The 17,236-nt window shown below is 35.9% G+C and overlaps 2 protein-coding genes and 1 long non-coding RNA gene across 7 annotated transcripts; all 3 read left to right on the top strand.

The window, feature by feature from the left end:
* The first annotated feature begins 1,154 nt into the window (after positions 1–1,154).
* On the top strand, positions 1,155–8,377 carry LOC128634207 (involucrin-like). 4 transcript variants are annotated; one of them, XM_053684487.1, is made up of 4 exons: positions 1,155–1,816; positions 4,752–4,802; positions 4,915–5,947; positions 8,018–8,377. In XM_053684487.1, exons 1-3 carry the CDS (start codon positions 1,795–1,797, stop codon positions 5,913–5,915), a joined length of 1,074 nt encoding a protein of 357 aa, XP_053540462.1. In that variant the 5' UTR covers positions 1,155–1,794; the 3' UTR covers positions 5,916–5,947; positions 8,018–8,377. The 4 variants fall into 4 exon arrangements, with proteins under 4 accessions (XP_053540462.1, XP_053540452.1, XP_053540441.1 ...); XM_053684477.1 differs by having other exon boundaries at positions 1,160–1,812; XM_053684466.1 differs by lacking the exon at positions 1,155–1,816 and adding an exon at positions 3,574–3,723.
* A 2,453-nt stretch (positions 8,378–10,830) lies between these two features.
* On the top strand, positions 10,831–12,481 carry LOC108261580 (uncharacterized). Its single transcript, XR_001811547.3, has 3 exons — positions 10,831–10,905; positions 11,727–11,799; positions 11,898–12,481. It is a non-coding gene; the product is annotated as an uncharacterized LOC108261580 (long non-coding RNA).
* Positions 12,482–13,974: 1,493 nt separating this feature from the next.
* Positions 13,975–16,950, top strand: LOC108270428 (pentraxin fusion protein). Of its 2 annotated transcripts, none has more exons than XM_053684534.1 (3): positions 13,975–14,059; positions 14,262–14,326; positions 16,041–16,950. In XM_053684534.1, exons 2-3 carry the CDS (start codon positions 14,266–14,268, stop codon positions 16,679–16,681), a joined length of 702 nt encoding a protein of 233 aa, XP_053540509.1. In that variant the 5' UTR covers positions 13,975–14,059; positions 14,262–14,265; the 3' UTR covers positions 16,682–16,950. The 2 variants fall into 2 exon arrangements, with proteins under 2 accessions (XP_053540509.1, XP_053540506.1); XM_053684531.1 differs by having other exon boundaries at positions 16,038–16,950.
* The last annotated feature ends 286 nt before the right edge of the window (positions 16,951–17,236 follow it).

The following is a 17,236-nucleotide window of genomic DNA, read 5'->3' as shown; positions in this document are numbered from 1 at the left end:
AAAGGAAAAGATTGAGAGGATGAAACAAGAACTACAAGGAGAGATAGAGCAACTGCGAGAAGAAATAGAAGAGAAAGATGGAGAGATAGAGCAACTGAAAGAGAAACTAGAAAATAAAGAGGAAAATATTGACAGAAAGAGACAGAAGCTGGAAAACAGAGATAATGATTTAGAAGAACAAAGACAAGAACTGGAAGAGAAAGATGAAACAATAAACGAACTGCGAGAAGAAATAGAAAAGAAAGATGAAGAGATAGAGCAACTGCGAGAAGAAATAGAAGAGAAAGATGAAGAGATAGAGCAACTGAAAGAGGAACTAGAAAATAAAGATGGAGAGATAGAGAGAATGAAACAGGAACTAGAGGACAAGGTTGGGGAGATATGTGGTATATTTGATTATTAATGTAATGTGATGCTAATTCACATTCTCACCAGTGCAGATTTTTTAGAACTCCTGAAGAAACGGGTGTGTACAGTTCTGATTAGTTAAGATTAGGGTCAAAATGAGGATAATTTGTTTTTAGATTGATTAGTAAAAATGGGCTAAGTCTCATTCTCACAGCAGGATGTGTGTGCGAGAGAGAATCCATACTGCACATGTACTACTTCCATTCTGTCTACAGGAGAATAAATAAATCCCCAGTAATTTGGGAAGGTGTGGTCTGGTGTCCTTTATAGGAACACAATGCAGAGGGAAAGATTGTGTTTTTACAAACTGGTAGAAATAATACTGATAGTCTATCACAATCACAATATACAGCATTTTTATATAAAAAAATAATTAAAGAAAAATGTAGGAAGAAGGAACAGTTATATTTCTATTGGAGAGTGGGCAGCGTTACTGAGTTCTGGGATTTATTGTTCAGTTTATTATCGAGAGAACAGTTTCTGAGGCCGCATCATGTTACTTCAAGGCCAAAGGTTAAGTAAACAAGGAAGAAACAAACAAGGGGCTACTCTAGTAATAATTCAGTTGAGTAAAAGTTAAATGAATGCTTAAAAAAATAATTAAAGTAATAAGAAATAACGCGTCTGGTGAAAAGTTTAAAGTTTGTTACAACAATTAATCCAAAAAATGTTCTCTAACAATGCATCTGTGAACAATTATAGTATAAACTATCTAAATTTGCTGAAGTGAACCCCAGCTCACTTAAAAACGGTCAAGTGGATATAAAAAGTTTACACACCCCTGTTAAAAGTGCAGGTTTATCTGATGTAAAAAAATGTAAGATAAATCATGTCAGATCTTTTTCCACCTTTAAAGTGAAACAGCAACCAACAAAATTCAAGTAAAAAACAAATAGAAACCTTTTAGGAGAAAAAAATACAAACGTGCACATACTGTCTTTTATTATTATTGTTTTTGAATATTGATTAAATTAAATATGACTTCTACTGTCATATGTGAATAAATAATGAATACATATGTGAATAAATGCAGTGAATACATTAATTATATAAAGTTTATATTATAGAAATAAATTATATTAAAGTACTCTTTATAAATATTTACTACAGTAGAGTAGTATGATATAATTATACGTAAAAAGTATCATTAATTAAGTGAAACATACCATAACAGTGAACAATGTGTTTAATTACTGTAATGAGTCCATGATTTCACAGGGTTACGCCTCATGGTTTTACATTTGCTTTGTCTTCTGAAACCTCGCCCTCTGCATTTAAACACATTTTGGAGAAAATGAAACTGAGGGGAGGAAACGTACACGAGCAGCTCTCAGCAGTGTGAGGTGTAATACACCTGAAGACTGTGTTTTCATTAAGAAATGGCTGATGACTCATCAGATGTCTGTAAGTAAGTTTCTGTGAACCCTTGTTGTTGCTCATATCTGTATATATTTGATTTGTTGAGTTTCTGAAGTTAACACGGCGCTCATTGATTATAAATAGAAACAACACGACATGACTTTTCTTTTCTTTTCGGATATTGATACCCATTCAATATTGTTTTCTTTCTTTTTTTAAATAAACATTTTACAATTAAACTCTTTAACATTAAATTATGTACAGTGAGGGAAAAAGTATTTGATCCCCTGCTGATTTGTACGTTTGCCCACTGACAAAGAAATGATCAGTCTATAATTTTAATGGTAGATTTATTTGAACAGTGAGAGACAGAATAACAACAAAAAAACAACAACAGAAAAACGTATGTCAAAAATGTTATAAATTGATTTGCATTTTAATGAGGGAAATAAGTATTTGACCCCTCTGCAAAACATGACTTAGTACTTGGTGGCAAAACCCTTGTTGGCAATCACAGAGGTCAGACGTTTCTTGTAGTTGGCCACCAGGTTTGCGCACATCTCAGGAGGGATTTTGTCCCACTCCTCTTTGCAGATCTTCTCCAAATCATTAAGGTTTCGAGGCTGACGTTTGGCAACTCGAACCTTCAGCTCCCTCCACAGATTTTCTATGGGATTTAGGTCTGGAGACTGGCTAGGCCACTCCAGGACCTTAATGTGCTTCTTCTTGAGCCACTCCTTTGTTGCCTTGGCCGTGTGTTTTGGGTCATTGTCACGCTGGAATACCCATCCACGACCCATTTTCAATGCCCTGTCTGAGGGAAGGAGGTTCTCACCCAAGATTTGACGGTACATGGCCCTGTCCATCGTCCCTTTGATGCGGTGAAGTTGTCCTGTCCCCTTAGCAGAAAAACCCCCCCAAAGCATAATGTTTCCACCTCCATGTTTGACGGTGGGGATGGTGTTCCAGGGGTCATAGGCAGCATTCCTCCTCCTCCAAACACGGCGAGTTGAGTTGATGCCAAAGAGCTCCATTTTGGTCTCATCTGACCTCAACACTTTCACCCAGTTGTCCTCTGAATCATTCAGACGTTCATTGGCGAACTTCAGTGGGCATGTATATGTGCTTTCTTGAGCAGGGGGACTTGCGGGCGCTGCAGGATTTCAGTCCTTCACGGCGTAGTGTGTTACCAATTGTTTTCTTGGTGACTATGGTCCCAGCTGCCTTGAGATCATTGACAAGATCCTCCCGTGTAGTTCTGGGCTGATTCCTCACTGTTCTCATGATCACTGCAACTCCACAAGGTGAGATCTTGCGTGGAGCCCCAGGCCGAGGGAGATTGACAGTTCTTTTGTGCTTCTTCCATTTGCGAATAATCGCACCAACTGTTGTCCCCTTCTCACCAAGATGCTTGGCAATGGTTTGTTGAACATTCCAGACTTGTATAGGTCTACAATCTTGTCCCTGACATCCTTGGAGAGCTCTTTGGTCTTGGCCATGGTGGAGAGTTTGGAATCTGATTGATTGATTGTTTCTGTGGACAGGTGTCTTTTATACAGGTAACAAACTGAGATTAGGAGCACTCCCTTTAACAGTGTGCTCCTAATCTCAGCTCGTTACCTGTATAAGAGACACCTGGGAGCCAGAAATCTTTCTGATTGAGAGGGGTCAAATACTTATTTCCCTCATTAAAATGCAAATCAATTCATAACAGTTTTGACATGCGTTTTTCTGGATTTTTTGTTGTTATTCTGTCTCTCACTGTACAAATAAATCTACCATTAAAATTATAGACTGATCATTTCTTTGTCAGTGGGCAAACGTACAAAATCAGCAGGGGATCAAATACTTCTTTCCCCTCACTGTCCATTGTGTTATACAATGGAGGTTGAGACAAATGTAAATGCAGGTAGAGCAGTTCAATGGAAACGAGACAAACACTGAGCAAACTCACAGGTAAGCCAGGTGATCAGGAAACCGGATAAACTACATTTACATTTACGTCATTTGGCCGATGTTCTTATCCAGAGCGACTTACATTTCTATATTTTATACATCTGAGCATCTGAGGGTTAAGGGCCTTGCTCAAGGGTCCAACAGTGGTAGCTTGCAGTGCAGGGGCTTGAACTCCTGAACTTCTGATCAGTAACCCAGAACCTTCAACCACCGAGCCAACACTGCCACTGCTCTATTAGTAGTAGGAACAAGATTATAAGGAAATCTAACCACACAGTCAGTATCACAATAGCTAACATTGTATCACAAATTTGCTTAAATTTAAATAGTAACCTAAAACTAATGCAGAATGTTGAATATTAAAAATTCCAGACATTGAATATTTCCTTTCATTGTTTTAAATAAATAAATAAATAAATAATAAAAAAAACTGTTCACTTCTGATGGAAAAAAAATCCCAGATTTCCAGTGTGGTCTTAGACATTTGGACTGGACTGCATGTACATGAAAACATTTTCACACTCTGAATGATGTTGGACTTTATAACAGTATTAGCAAAGACAGATCAGGATCAGGACCTGAGAGTGAGATATAGTAAAGAACTGAGTCTTACAGAGAGACAGGCATTGAGCAGGACCCGATCAGGGCTAAACTCAGGAAGGGGAAGGAGCAGGACCCAAAGCTAAGACAGAACAAAAAGCAGTGCTTAATATTGAGGCAAAGGCAATGAGCAGTACCTAAAACCAAGTAAGGAGCAGGGCCAAAGACTAAGGCAGGACAAGGAGAAGGGCCTGGTGAGCAACAGTGCACGCAGCAGTGGTCTATCAGGCCATATTCTACATTTGCACAGTACATCAGCATGAAGACTGATTAGTAAATGTGAGTCCCACAATTATTCCTGTGTTGGGTTTGAATGCTGGTGGCCATTGTGCTGCTCAGAGAGTTAAACAAGTTTCCTTATAATGAATACAGAATATTCTGTTTTATATGTATTTTATATGATACCATCTCTGTTTTACTATATCTAGGTCTAAGTTCTCCTGACACACCAGAAACATATGATTATCGCCCAGTAAAAGGTAAATCAAATATACATATATTTTTTTTATTTTAAAGCACAATGGAATACTCGTATTGAGTTATTATTTTTATTGATCTTTGGTTCTCTTATATCGTCTATTTTGTTTTTAGAAATGGGCACAGCTACTGGGAACAATCCCTCACAGACCATAGAGGATACAACAAAGCAAACGTGCAAAATCAAGAAAAATAAGAAGGAAAAGAAAGAAAAACATCTGCATATGAAAGTTAATTATGAAAAGAAAGAAAAGAATCTGGAAGCAAGAGAGATTGCTGTAGAAAAGAGAGAAACCCATCAGGATAGAAAAGAAATTCATCTGGAAGAGAGAGAAAAGCATCTGAATGAAAAAGAAACGAATTTAGCAGAAAAAGAAAAGCATCTACAACAAAAAGAAATTACTTTGCAAGAGAAAGGAAAGCATCTGGATGGAAAAGAAGTTCAGTTTGAAGAAAAAGAAAAGCATCTGGATGGAAAAGAAATGAATTTAGCAGAAAAAGAAAAGCATCTACAGCAAAGAGGGATTCATTTGCAAGAGAAAGAAAAGCATCTGGATGGAAAAGAAGTTCAATTTGAAGAGAAAGAAAAACAACTGTTTGTAAGAGAGATTAATTTGGGGAAAAGATCAAAATATCTAGAGGGAAGAGAGACTCGCTTGCAAGAGAGAACAAAACATCTGGAAGAAAAAGACATTTCTTTAGAAGGAAGCTTAAAGCATCTGTTGGGGAGAGAGAATAGTTTGCAAGAGAGAACAAAACATCTGGAAGAAAAAGAAGTTTCTTTAGATGAACGTTTAAAGCATCTGTTGGGGAGAGAGAATAGTTTGCAAGAGAGAGGAAAGTGTCTGGATGGAAGAGAGGTTCAACTGGAAAAGAGGGAAATGCGTATAGATAGAAGAGAGAGTCGTGTGGATGAGAGAGAACAGCGCCTGGAGGGAAAGGAGATTCATTTGGAAGAGAAAGAAAAAAATCTTGCACAACATGACCTGAGACATCTTAATTCTGCAGATAGAGAAAATGAAAAGCAGGAAAGAAGTTCATTCATGAAAAGTTCCAAGAAGCAAAAGAGAGAACATCCTGATGAAGAAGAGAAAGAGCACTCTGTTGATGAGTAACCTATTCAGTGTAGAAACAGACAGTAGACCTGGTGAGTCAACAGAAAATACTTTTTTTCTGTGTATCTCTATTTATTACTCATTTTCTCTGAAGGACAATTTTCTCACATCACTAGATGTGAGATAGACTAGATAGACTGATGTTTGTCCCATGGCTCATAGCGAGGCTGTGTGATGAATAAGGTCCTGTTCACACCAGGACTTTTTTCGCCACAGGTTTTTTTGTGTTCACACCCAGGCGTTAAACACGGGCCATGCGCTGAATAAAAGTGCAAATTCACTCCCTGACAGTAGATGGCGCTTTTTGAAAAGCAGTAATACACCATTACACAAGGTGGCGCTGCACAACTTTCTGTTTCTGACACCTGCTCATCACTAAGAAGATGAAGAGAGCCGGTATTTACGTCTTTAAGACGTTCACACACTTTTTGTGAACTCTGTAAAGCACTTTTGGGAAATGTAAGATATTTGCTGATTTACGCTGCAACAAATACTTAAAGTTCCCATTTTAAACAGTATACTCTTTTTAAATAAGTAATGATTTTAATTATATCAAAGTCACAGCAATAGCATTCACATACTTACGGGAAGACCAAGATAATTTTATTTTTTAATCTAGTTTTTGGAGCAGGGAGGGGGTGGGTATAAGGCAACTATTGTTGTAAACAAAAAAATTTATGTTCCTGCAAATTGATGAATTGGTCAATATGATAATACAACTACTCAATAATGGGGCTCTTAGATATTTGAATAAGAGGTGAAGAATACTTATACACACACACACACACACACACACACACACACACACACACACACACACACACATATATATATATATATATATATATATATATATATATATATATATATATATATATATATATATATACCAGGATAAAATAAATACAATGGATCAATCAGCGGATAATCATTTACAAAGAAACAAAAGATGCTATTTAGTGTAGAAAATAACACTGAAAGAATTAAATGGATCATTTACAATATGCTTACATTTCAGTGTCGTCAAAACATAGTCACAACATAATAAATACACTTTACTTATATATAATTTAGTGTGCAATTTTGAATCTGGTGTTTTCCAAAGACACCTTGTTTGTGTGTGTAGGCAGAAGGATTTATTAGCAGTGAATATTTTATTTCGGGTCATGTACGTACTCTCAGTAAAATGGTGGGATTCTTCTTCTTTTTCGGCTCCGTCTTCGTCTGTAAGACAGTTTTGTACTTGAGCGCCATCAAGTCGTACTTTTATGTAACTTCGGTGGCTCCGTGCATGTGAACAAAAACGCGAATCTCATCGGTCGGCCAGTTCTTGACGTGGCACGTCAGGATCGTTGTCTTGCTGCATGACCCACTTTCTCTTCAGATTCTGTTCATGGACAGATGTCCTGATATTTTCCTTTAGAAATCGCTGGTATCATTCAGAATTCAGCCATCAATGTCTGCAAGTCATCCTGGTCCAGATGCAGCAAAACAGGCCCAAACCATGACACTACCACCACCATGTTTCACAGATGGGATAAAGTTCTTATGCTGGAATGCAGTGTTTTCCTTTTCCAAACATAACGCTTCTCAAAAGTTTATTTTGGTTTATTTTTGTTGCCACAATGTGTTATTTTAGTATAAAGAATTTCAAACGCTTCGAATTCATGTCCACGTGTGACGACTAGATTATCATTATAAATAACTGAGACTTCCGCCTCTGCCATTTAGACGAGTGTGATGTATTTATCTATCTACGTTTCTGTTTAGCTCGGAGAACAGACACAGTCTTAATATTGTGGAACTAGGTGATGAGTCAGTGCAGCTAGCAGACGGGTCGGTTTAGCCTGCTCAAATGAGGGCTAAAAAAGATTTGCACTTCATGTGCAGTACTAACTGTTACTAACTCCACTCTACCAGGGTTTGATAGGAACTAGATAGGGTGATGTACAGAGACCGCGGCAACAAGAAACTTTAAACTTTAAGTAAAATATCTTATTTAGATAGGCTTTGTAACACCCAAAAATACAAATGTCTACAAAGTAGTGGAAAATGTAAACTTTATTGTGACTCAGACTTTGTTTTATTGAATTCTTTTACAGTGCATGAACACCGGCTGGAAGAAGAAACCTTCAGGTGGAAGAAGAGGAAGAAATTAGTACCTTACCTGAATATATACTGGATCTGTACGTGACTTGAATAGAGATCAGAACATTATTCTGATAATAATATTTTTAACAAAGGCCACGTTAAAATAAAGAGGACACAAACTCAACAGTCGAGCATGAACAACCACTTATCAAAACTACTTAATATTATGTGTGTCCTGTGAACCGAGCAGCCAGCCAAATTCCCATTCCTGAGTCAGGCAACAAAACTGTAAAAAACAAACAAACAAAAAACTTGCTGATACGACATACGCCTGTGATGTTTATGTGAAAAAAAAAAAAGCTAATGTAAAAATTAGGTGTTTTTTTTTTTTAATTTTTAAAAAAATACTTTAAAAAATATTTTTAAAATTTAAATTTAATTTTAATGAAATTTAACTTTAATTCATTTTTAAAAAAAATAATTTTTAATACTTACATACATACTGTACATACAGTACTGTGCAAAAGTTTTAGGCATATGCAAAGAAATGCTGTAGATGCCTTCAAAATACTGAAATACAGTAAAGAGCAGTAAACAGTAGTAAATGAAACAAAGTCAATATTTAGTGTGACAAAAAATAAAAATAATAATAGTAGTCTCAGGTAGAGTTAGTGCAGTTTTATAAGGAAATGAGCTGTAATTTTATTGAGCATCTTGCAGAATGCCGCTTTCTTTACTGATGAACATTTTTCTGTAACATTTAATTTTGTGCTGGAAAACTAATGTTTGGGAATCTAAAATGTGTTTGTACTGACTCGATATGTCGAAGTCATCAAATAAAAATCTGTAACAAAGTTTGTACTAAAAAAAAAATAGGTGCCTAAAACTTTTGCACAGTACTGTATGTATTTTTCTTTAGGTTTTTAGTTCCCAAAATCCTTAGGCATATTTGTATACTAATATATGTATTTTGTTGTTATACATTTTTTTTTAGATTTAAATTAGCATTCACTGCTATTTTTAGTTCTGCTTGCCAATACCAAGAGGCAGGTTGACTGTGGGGGAAAGTGGGAGGTTTTGTGCTCGTTTTCTTTACTTCCTTATTCATAATTACATCTTTCTTTCTTTCTATTATATTATATATTTATTTCTATCTTTATTTCAATTATTCAGCTGGCCTTGTCTTTAATGTCATACTTTGAAATGTTTTGCCCCCCCCCCGTACCCGATTCTCCCTGGGATAGGCTCCAGGTTCCCCGTGACCCTGAAAAGGATAAGCGGTATAGCGGATGGATGGATAGATTTATTTGTTAATATATATTTTGATTCATTAAACTCATTTTCGGGAAACTGTGTCCCTTGTGCCTTGACTGCCTCGAACCCTCACAAACAGCTTAACCAAATCATAAGTCTGCTATTACCTACTGATTATGTACAGTAACAGTAGCGGCTTCTCATTAATTCTGTATATATTTTCTTAGTAGTTCTCCAGAAGGCATGAAAGAAAGTAGTTATTGATTAGCAAATGCTGAACTACCGCATTCCTCTGTGTGCTCTTGTTTACATATTCGTGAATCAGAGTTTCTAGTTAATAGCAGTTACTAGAATGTTAATATTGCATTATTCATTTCTTCCTGTGTGATTAATCATTAATGACGGATCTGTATTCTAAAGTGTTCCCCCTGGTGCTTTATTATTAGGCATGCTATTAAGGGTGTTGAAGATCTCATCTGGTTCTATCAGTTTATCGAAGGAAATCTCTTGTTCTTCAGTTAATTTTGGTAGTTTGATATTATTTAGAAAGTTATTGATGTCTTCTGTGTCCAGAACGATTGTAATAGAGTGAATTGTAATAGACTGATATATAATATGGTATTGCTGGTGAGAAAGAATTCAATCCGAGTGTGTGTGTGTGTGTGTGTGTGTGTGTGTGTGTGTGTGTGTGTGTGTGGTGAGCTGAGGAGTAATATGTGTGTTCCTTGGTGTTTGGGTGTTGTAGTCGCAAACAATCACCAAGTCCAGAGACAGACATGTATTGCCTTATTGTTTGTGTGCTCTGCCAGTTCTGTGTAGTGTGTACTAACAGTTCTGTGTTTTATGTGTACTAGTGGTTTTATATAATTCTGGGTTGATGACTGGGTTAAAGTCACCATCGATTATGATGGGGAATCCGGGACGTTTGTGAGATGTGTGAAGAGGGCAGAAGATCAAGGGGTTGTCTGTATTTGGTCCATATATGTTTGCTATTGTTATCAGGCTGTTGTTGATAGAGATGTTTATGATGTATCTGCCTTCAGGGTCGGTGATAGTGGCACTGCGTGTGAATGAGATTTTTTTTGTTTGTTAAAATTGCTACACCTCTTTGTTTGGTAAAGCAGTGAGCAGCGAAAATGTGGTTGAATTGTGGGGTGTGTAATTTGTAACTTGTGTTTCTTCGAGTAAGCATATATCTGCGTTTAGTGTGGTCAGATGCTGTAGTACTTTTTATTTCTGCCTGTCAGGAATTTGATCAATGACATGTTTTGGGAGATCTCTTGTTGGGTTTATCAGTGGTGTACTATTGATGCATGGTCTATGTGAGTATTGCTGTGTGCGATAGGTTACTTGTTGGTGTTATTTTATTGGATTGTTTTGTATGTGAGCATGGTGGTGTATATCTGAAACACACTGGTCAAATAAACAAAGAACAACAGTTAGCAACAGAGGATAAAAGGCCATGGCATTGCTGAGGAGTGAGACGTCAGTGCAATGAACTAATGTAACACAGTCAAGCTTATACCTGAGGTTTTTTTGTTCTGTGTTGTTTCAGGGACCGTGGGTGTTGTGTGTGTGTGTGTGTGTGCGTGTTTTGAGGTAGGGATAACGGGGCAGAAGGGTTGCAGTGGACAGCAGATCAGAGGTATTTATGAGATTTGTGTTTTTAATGTGAGAGAGATCACGGGGGTTATTTTATGTATGGTAAACCATCATGATATATGTGAGTGTGTAATAGAGTAATATCTAATAGGTAGCTAAAAGGAAAGAAGATAGATAGATAGATGGATAGATGGATGGATGGATGGATAGATAGATAGATAGATAGATAGATAGATAGACAGATAGATAGATAGATAGATAGAATCACTTCACGAGTTACAGCTATTTGAGTAAACCAAGCTCTGAACCACTAGGATTTATTGGCTTGTGGTGGCCATATTGTTTACAAATCTCAACATTTCTGATATTTATTGAGCTTCAGACTCTGCTGAGTAATTTCACACCAATTTTGTGAAGAAAGGCCCAGTTGTAAAACTAGAAGTGATATTTTATGCAAATTAGCTCAAAATATAACCAGGCACAGCTGAATGGTTCTTTGCTTTGGAGAATCCAAGGAACTACGGCTTTTAAAAAGTAACTACTGAATAAGTACTGATCACATCCACATTCATTTCCAATAGCTAATGATTACCTTCCGCCTGGAGATTTACTTCCCTTATATACCAATTCCTATACTTCCAATTACAACTTCAATGTCTATATGTGTTGTTAACATTATAAAGTATAAAATATTATAAAGTGCAACACATAATAATCCATTAATAATTACTGACACATTCATATTCTGCTACCTAAAAGTAAATAACTTTCAACCCTGTTGTAAGTTAGTTAATGGAATATTGTTGGTACTCAGTGCTGCATTTGAAGCCTTTGTAGATTATTGTTGTCCATTTCTCTTTTTAGACCATGACTGGCTAAATAATGACACAGCGACCCTGTGCTCCTGGGGTAGGTTTCCCCATAACGATGAATCATGGTGAATAACAAACAGATACATCAGATATGACTGTCTAGTGAAAGTACAATTTAATAAACTTACTATGAGCTTATGATTAGATGTTCTTATTTCCACAGTCAGAAGACGGCAACAGCGATGTAATATTGTACAACCACAATTCCAAAAAAGGACGCTGGGTAAAAATGTCAATAAAAACAATGCAATGATTTGCAAATCTCACAAACCCATATTTTATTCACAAATAGAAAACATTTAAAATGTTTAAACTGAGGAAATGTACTGTTTTAAGAAAAAAATAAGGTAATTTTGAATTTGATGGCCACAAGACGTCTCAAAAAAGTTGGGACAGGGCAACAAAAGGCTGGAAAAGTAAGTGTTATAAAAAAGAAACAGCTGGAGGTTAATTGGGAACAGGACAGTAACATGATCGGGTGTTAAAAGATTATATTAGAGAGGCGGAGTCTCTCAGAGGTAAAGATGGGCAGAGGTTTATAAAATAGTTAACGAATATACAAAATAAGTTTAGGAGCAGTGGTAGTTCTGTGTTGAAGACATTGGAAGGTGATGAGTTCAAATACCAGCACTGCAAGCCTTACACTGCTGGGCCCTGGCAAGGCCCTCAATTGTTCAGTTGTATAAAATGAAATAAATGTAAGTCACTCTGGAAAAGGGTCTCAAATGCCATAAAAGTAAATGTAGACAACCATTAATCTATTGGCTTTTTTATTTTGTTTGGGTCCAGACTGGACATCCTTGGTCCAGAAGTGACATCCTTGGTCCATAACTTTGTTCATCTGAGTTTTATATTCGTTTACTGGATGAACGTTTGTCTGTCATGCTTCCTCCACACCCTCTGAGTAAGCAATTTACTTATCCTTACTGAGCTGGGGAAATGAACAAGATAAAAAATATCCTTCCTCTTTTGTGCTGCTCTCTAACTGTGCCTGTTCAAGACTGTTACCTGGGCCTCTCACCTACAGCATCATGGTCTTGCAAGGATGAAGCCTCTACTCAAAGACCAGCATAAAAATCCAAACTTAAGTTTGCAGGTGATCATCACCCTTTTCAAATAAAACAAAAAATACATTTAAAAAATAAAGAGTCATATAAAACAAAAAAATTAACTGTTTGGCCACAATGATAAGCGTTATGTATGCAGGAAAAAGAGTGAGTCTGTTAGCCTGAAGATTAACTCTGGGTTACTGATCAGTATGTTGGGGGTTCAAGCCCCACCATCACCTAGCTGCCACTGTTGGGCCCCTGAACAAAGCCCTTAACCCTCTCTTCCCCAGGGGTGCTGTATGGGCATATGAGCCATTAAACATCCCACACACACACACACACACATTTCAAAATCTAGGTTATATCTAGGATGAAATAGAAATAAAATATTAGCTTATAAATGATGATGATGAATGCCTTTTTATTGTCACTATACATATGTACAATGAAATTAAGAGCCACTCCTTTTTGCTCCATGCAAACATGTACATTCAATACACAAGAAGAATAAACAGATAATACACAGATAAATACACAGATAAATAAACAAAATAAATAAACAAGATATATAAGATATGCAAGATAGATATGCAAGATAGATAGATATTGGGGTGGATGCAGGAGGTACTATGAAATGCACAGTTTTGAGACACTATATACATATGCTGTGGACTCAGTACATGTGTTTGTTTATCATGGTAATAGCTTCTGGGAATAAACTATTCCTAAATCTACTAGTCCTTGTTTTGATGCACCTGTAACGTCTCTCTGAGGGCAACAGATTGAACAGATCAAAGCCAGGGTTATGTTCTATAAACATAACGGGAAGGATTTCCCATCACTTGGAATCTGATTTCATATTAAATTTAATATAAACTTTTAGGATGCAAGGGATAACTTTGTCTGTGATTTGACATCATTGACGTTACCAAGCCCAGTGAGTTTTGTTGATTTCACAGCATGTCAAATGGTCAAAGACTTTGATAGATGTACTATCGTTTAAAAAAAAAATATATATATATATATATATATATATATATATATATATATATATATATATATATATATATATATATATATATATATATTTAAAACAGGGAGACAGAATGTTAATTCATCGCGTGGAGAAAATCATGCAAACATTTTTTTCTGTGAGACTGGGTTGGATACGCCCAACCTCCTCCCACACGTTTCATTATAAATCCACTGTGATGTACAAGTGCAAGTCATTCTAAGCAAAAGCTGCATTTCTCTTTCAAAAGAAGTATTCAAAAAAGTAAGTTTTCATAAAATGTGCCGTTTATATTATAATCATCTGCAAAATATGTGTTTTGTAATCAAATTAAAATGTCTGCAGTAATATTTCTGTGGTACCATAATTTCATTAAGACATACAGTATAACTCTTATATATAACTGTTATGATTATTTCTAATAATTTAACTATGTAACTTCCTATTAAATAATAAACAATTGCAGTAAGATGAAGATGAAGGTGACTGTGGTGTTGTTGCTTCTTCTGGTTCTGGCCTCAGCCACTGACTGTAAGTTTCTATCAACATTTTATGTCAAATCAAATTAAGAATCCTTTAGGAAAATGTTTACATTTATGTGACTAAAATGTTTACGTTACTGTGACTATTTGCTGTTGGTGTTTTGTTAATGACCTCAGACTTCATATAATTTAAATCAACTGAGTAAAATGTTTTATTGGTATAGTGCTTTTAACAATATGTGTTATCACAAATCAGCTTTACAGAAATACTGGTGTAGATAATACATGGTACTACTTCAATTAAACTGCATAAAACCACATTTTGTTAATCAAATTCAAATTTTAAAAGTTAAAATTATATTTTATCCACAAGGCACTGCTTTAATTATTATTATTATTATTATTATTATTATTATTATTATTATTATTATTATTATTATTATTAACAACAACATTGTTATTATTATTATTGTTGTTGTTGTTATTATTATTATTAAGAACAATAATAATAATAAGAAGCGGAAGGAGAAGAAGGAGAAGGAGGAGAAGAAGAAGGAGAAGTACAGCCACAAGCAGCAATCTGTGGGGTCCAAGCATTCTTCCCAAATAGCTTCACCAATGACCAGTTCTTACCAAATGAGATAGAACAATAAAGATTCCATATATAAACCCATTTATCAAGTTTTATGATGATACAGTACTGTGCAAAAGTCTTAGGCACCCGATTTTGTTTAAGTACAAACTATGTTATAGATTTTTATTCTATGAGTACTACATTTTCAAGTCAGTTCAAAAACATTTCAGGTTTCCTAGCATTAGTTTCCCAGCACAAAATTAAATGTTACAGAAAAATGTTTATATTTTAGTAAATAAAGCAGCGTATTATGTAAGAAACACTTTTCAGATTAAAAAAAACAACAACATACTGAAGGCTGCTGGGTTTTGCTGCAAAAATAAGAACATGGTCTGCATGTGTTGATTACAACAGTCCGATCGGTTCAATTAAACATCACTTCCTATTTTGTAGTTTTGTGAGCACTTGCAAAATAAAAGTAAACAGTAACTAATATTTATTAGACCTTTACATTTTCGACACTGATGAATTGGAATAGGTTAAGGTATATTAGGTAGTAGATCTCCAGGAGGAAGCTAAGGCTTAGCTATTGGGAATTAATGTCGAAGTGATCAATACTTAATTAGGAGTTATTATAAAACATCCATAGAGTTTTCTGACTTCAACTTTAAGTGTTTAAAAAAATAACTTAAGTACAAGGTCAGAATGGCATGTAAATGAGACGCACCTGCTTTAGAGGAATTTTACGCCCTTTCGTAATGCTCCCGTAACTTCTGAATAGCGCTCAATTCTGTAGTTATGTCTGCGGTCTGAATATTGATGTATTCAATGGCAATTGTAGATCCTTACTGTGTTCCCAAATATGATCCCATATGTTCATATTGAACATCCTTTCAACACACTGAGTACTGTTTGTCTTTACTCTTCTACACCTTTATACTGTAATGATTTATAGTCTCACTATCCATCACCCATAAAAGGATGGGTTCCCTTTTGAATCTGATTCCTCTCAAAGTTCCTTCATCTCTGGGAGTTTTCCCTCATCACCTTCACCACTGTTTTATTCATTAAATCTACAGTATGTCTGATTGTGTTCATTATGGCTAACACATGAATAAAAACAGTTAATAGAAGTGCACATGAGGTTTTTGGACACAACTGTACTATTCTGTGTTATTTTTCCCAGTAGGTAAGGTGTTTGTCTTCCCTGAAGAGTCAAGCTCTGCCTATGTGCAACTCACACCAATGAAACCTCTGAATTTGCAGGCCTTCACACTCTGTATGCGCGTTGCTACTCAAATCTGGTACGAGCGAGAGATCATCCTGTTCGCTTATCGCACTCAAGGGGCTGACGAGCTCAATGTGTGGAGAGAAAAAAATGGAAGACTTTCTCTATACTTGAGAAGCAGTAAAGATGGTGCATTCTTTACTCTCCCGATGCTGTCAGCTTTACCCACTCATCTGTGTGTCACCTGGGATTCGAGCACTGGAAACACCGCATTTTGGGTGGACGGACGCCGCAGCATGCTGACCATCTACAGGCATGGCCATAATGTACATCCAAATGGAGCTATAATTATCGGACAGGATCCTGATTCATTTTTGGGTAAATTTGACGTACATCAGAGCTTTGTGGGTGAAATTACAGATGTACACATGTTTGATAGTGTTCTGAGGGCATGTCAGATTGAGCAGCTGTATGCGAAACAATACAATGCTCCGAGTGGGAACGTGCTCAACTGGGATTTTCTTGAGTACAAAATCCATGGGAATGTTGTTGAGAGGTACACGTACCAGGAATACTCTAAAAAAGTCTCTGACACCTGCTAATGAATTTCTCTCCTTTGATTTCCATGTCTAATAGACTATCTAATATGACTATCATTCCTGATGAATCAGTGTCTGTGATTAAGATATAAAATGTATTCTTAGAGAAATCCTCTGTTTCTGAAACAAAAATGCGTATTAGCTCAATCTTAGATTTCACCAGATTACTGATTTATCCTCTCTTCCATTTTCTTCCTACTGTGTAACTTTAAAACTCTGCATCACAAAAACTGTTTTGTTGGAGGCGTTCTTTGAATAAATCTGACAAAATATTTTGGACTGATTTATTTGTCATTATTCAAGAAATTGTATTAAATGTATTTAGCATTTAGCAGACGCTTTTATCCAAAGCGACTTACAAATGAGAAAATAGAAGCAAAGAAAGAAATTATACATTCATAATACTAAATACTAAATGAAATACTAAATGCTGAAATTTTGTTCAGAAAGCTATGTACTACAGAGACCTCATTTTAATACAAATACAAATCTATTGCTTTGGCCTTTAATATGAGTGCTAGCTGTAAGGGGTGGTGGCCCTCGCTATTGCAGCCTCCT

Source organism: Ictalurus punctatus, chromosome 1, assembly GCF_001660625.3.
Source record: "Ictalurus punctatus breed USDA103 chromosome 1, Coco_2.0, whole genome shotgun sequence".
Lineage (NCBI taxonomy): Eukaryota > Metazoa > Chordata > Actinopteri > Siluriformes > Ictaluridae > Ictalurus > Ictalurus punctatus.
This window is presented reverse-complemented; position numbering and strand designations above follow the sequence as displayed.